At 32.0% G+C, this 3485-nt stretch overlaps 1 protein-coding gene across 1 annotated transcript; it reads left to right on the top strand.

The window, feature by feature from the left end:
- The first annotated feature begins 1482 nt into the window (after window positions 1–1482).
- Window positions 1483–3017, top strand: LOC137825944 (amino acid transporter AVT1I). Its single transcript, XM_068631762.2, is given in 3 exon segments — window positions 1483–1656; window positions 1759–2366; window positions 2454–3017. Coding segments are annotated over 3 exon segments (1284 nt in total). The 5' UTR covers window positions 1483–1496; the 3' UTR covers window positions 2970–3017.
- The last annotated feature ends 468 nt before the right edge of the window (window positions 3018–3485 follow it).

Genomic DNA, 3485 nt, shown 5'->3' with positions numbered 1-3485 from the left:
TGTGGGAAAAGGAAAAAACATGCAAGAAAGAGATAACCAATTTTCTGTAAGGCATTAAGTTTGGGATTGGAAGTGTTAGGAAAATGTTATTTTTTGACAATTGCAAATTAAAATGACACATTTTATGATTTGATGAATATAATTTTAAAAATATTCTATTTTATTATAAAGTTTTTTTTTCCAATTATAATCTGTTACATGATTGAAATAATATAAGATATGATAAATGAGTTGTTGTAATTTCTTCTATCTTAACTCTCTTGAAGGATCTATCATTTTATCTCTACCATTATACTTAGTCAGTTTCTCTCACTGTAAGAAAGTTCATATGTAAATAATACAAATATTAGTTATTTATTAAAAATCTAAATGTAAATCTAAGTTTTTACTAAAAATAAAGATTCATAAGTATAGTCTTAAAACTTGGATAATATATAAACTCATTTTTCATATTAAAAATATGTCAATCTTTATACCAGTTTAACTCAAGTATAATTATGGTTAAGTCTACCAGAATCTTTCTCTAAAGACCTAACAAAGTTGCTACTAAGTTTCTTATTTCGGTGGTTAAATATTGTTGCATTAATTACATAATCATTCACTGAATGTAGTCACTCATTTTACAGTTTTGAAAATTTTTAAAAATGGTGTAATTTAAAATTACATGAATGAATAATTAGAGAAAAAATATATATGGATAGGAGTACACGACTACATTTTTTGATCGTGAATGCTAAATAATTTGTGTTAACTTCAAAAAAAAAAATCATTATCTATTAGAGTTACCAAAAGTTCTCTAATTAAAGTCGATCAAATAGACTTTTAATTCTAACTTTTGAGAACATGATAAAATCATATGACACAAAAACTTTTGAGCACGTGATAAAATCCCATGACACGATAACTTTTCAGCGTCACTTGTTTTAAAGCACCTTGAGAATCACGCGCCCATGCGTGATTAGTTTTATCTTACTCAAATCGGACCCATGACTAGCTTAAAAGTTTGTATTTTATGTTGTTAAAACTTTTTTTGTTCATGATAAGAGCCAAATTGTAAACTACAAAAAGCATAACGAAACTTAATGGATATTAAAGGCGAGTTTTTATAGGTGGGTTAACAAATAAAAACAACTTTAAAATCTAACAAAGAGACGTGATTCCATGCACTGTTTTTTTTTTTTCCTTGTACTAAAATGTTTCCGAATTCGTTGTGAAAAATCCGTCTAATAAATGTTAAACATATGCAAGCTTTTCTATCGAGAAAGAACAAGTTTTGTTTCTTGTTACGTGGGTAAATCACAATTCAAAAGGTTATTTATGTGGCCCATATTATTGACAGCAAAAGTTAGTTCCTACAAGAAAGTGAAGAATTCCGGTGCAAATTTAATGTATAATTAGAGCTGTTCCATCACCAACTTCAATCAATCCTCAGAGATTTTTCCAACTTTCTGTTAAACTTTTTTTCCATACCAATCTCCCTATGCAGTTTTGCTCAAATGTCAGAAAAACATTCCAACAATGTGCCTTTACTAGCCGAGCATGGTGAGTTGGCGCATGCTATCCAAGACCATAAAACCATAGCCTCTCATTCTTCTGCCCAAGATAGTACTGTATCCTTCTTTTACACCTATCTTAATGGAATCAATGCAATAGCAGGTTTCATTATTTACAACACATGCTCTTTATCTATGTTTATTTCAGCTTTTTCTAAAGAAATATACTAAACCTTTTTTTGTTGCCTCAATGTTTGGTTTGAAGGTGTTGGTATACTCTCAGTTCCATACGCTCTTGCATCAGGAGGGTGGTTAAGCTTGGTTCTTCTGTTTGGTATGGCCACTGCAGCATTTTACACCAGCACGTTGATGAAAAGATGCATGGATATGAATTCGAATATCAGAACCTATCCTGATATAGGTGAACTTGCATTTGGAAAGATAGGAAGGCTAATAGTGTCACTATCCATGTACACGGAGCTATATTTAGTTTCAACATGATTCTTGATTCTTGAAGGTGATAACTTGAGTAACTTGTTTCCCAATGCGGAGGTTCAGGTAGCTGGCTTAGCAATTGAAGGGAAGAAATTCTTTGTGATATTGGTTTCCATTATCATTTTGCCCACAGTTTGGTTGGATAACATGAGACTACTCTCTTATGTATCTGCAAGTGGAGTATTTGCTTCTGCTTTCATCATCCTTGCAATAACATGGACTGCAACATTTGATGGAGTTGGTTTTCATCATAAAGGAACTCTTGTGAATTGGAATCGTCTCCCCACAGCTGTTACCTTGTATGCCTTTTGTTATTGTGCACATCCCATCTTTCCCACCTTGTACAATTCCATGACAAACAAACATCCCTTCTCGAATGTAAGTATTTTTGTGTGTGTTTGATTTGAATAACACTGCTCAATTTAATCCTACATATGTAATGAATTTTACTTTTGATAACACTAGGTGTTACTTGGATGCTTTCTCTTAACCACTGCGGGTTATGCATACATGGCTATAATCGGTTATCTAATGTTTGGTGATGAGGTTAAATCACAAGTAACATTGAACCTGCCTCTGAACAAAGTTAGCTCAAAATTAGCAATATACACTACCTTGGTCAATCCCATATCCAAGCTTGCTTTGGTGGCTACACCTATTACGAATGCTTTGAAAGACTTGCTTCCAAGGAGGTACAAGAATAGGGTGACCAGCATCTTTGTAAGCACAGTCTTGGTAATGAGCACTACCATTGTTGCCCTTGCTTTTCCTTTCTTTGGGTCTCTCATGTCCCTGGTTGGAGCCTTTCTAAGTGTCACAGCTTCTATTCTGCTTCCATGTTTGTGCTACTTGAAGATTTCAGGCACTTACAGGAACTTTGGGTATGAGACTACATCCATAGTGATAATAATAATGGCAGCTATAGCAATGGAAATATCTGGGACCTACACCTCTTTCATGGAAATAGTACACCAACTGTAGTATGAGAGGACTACCACCTCAGTTCAACTATGGTCATCAAATACAAAATTGTGCATGAAGAATCCCTCAGTTCATTAAATTGAAATAATAACTCACATGAATAAAAAAGAGTTCAGTATGTAACAAATAAAAGAGCAACTGTTATTGTTTCTATTTTCTATTCTAAATTTCATTTAAAAAGTAAATAACAATATTAGGAAAATTAATTTTTTCCCTTTAACAGATAAAAGGAATAATCTATGATTTTGGATTTCAAAATAAAAGAAGTTAGAGTTCTAACATTTGAATCTATGTTAAAGAGTAAGTGATAGAGACCCAAATAAAGTGTGCTAGTTTCTTTTTATCTGTCGGGAAAAAAATTGTTTTTTTAGAATCTAAATAACATTTTTATTATATATTTTCTATTACACCCTATATTTGTGTTTGGGGGAAAGAGGTAACGAAAAAATGGAAATTATATAGTTATTTTATTAAAAGTAGAAAATTACTATATTTTTTCTGCAAAATAACCTTAAA

The sequence above is a fragment of the Phaseolus vulgaris genome, chromosome 8 (assembly GCF_051622355.1).
Source record: "Phaseolus vulgaris cultivar YP4 chromosome 8, ASM5162235v1, whole genome shotgun sequence".
NCBI classification, from domain to species: domain Eukaryota; kingdom Viridiplantae; phylum Streptophyta; class Magnoliopsida; order Fabales; family Fabaceae; genus Phaseolus; species Phaseolus vulgaris.
Note: the sequence above shows the minus strand (reverse complement) of the source record. Positions and strands in the feature narration are given on the sequence as shown.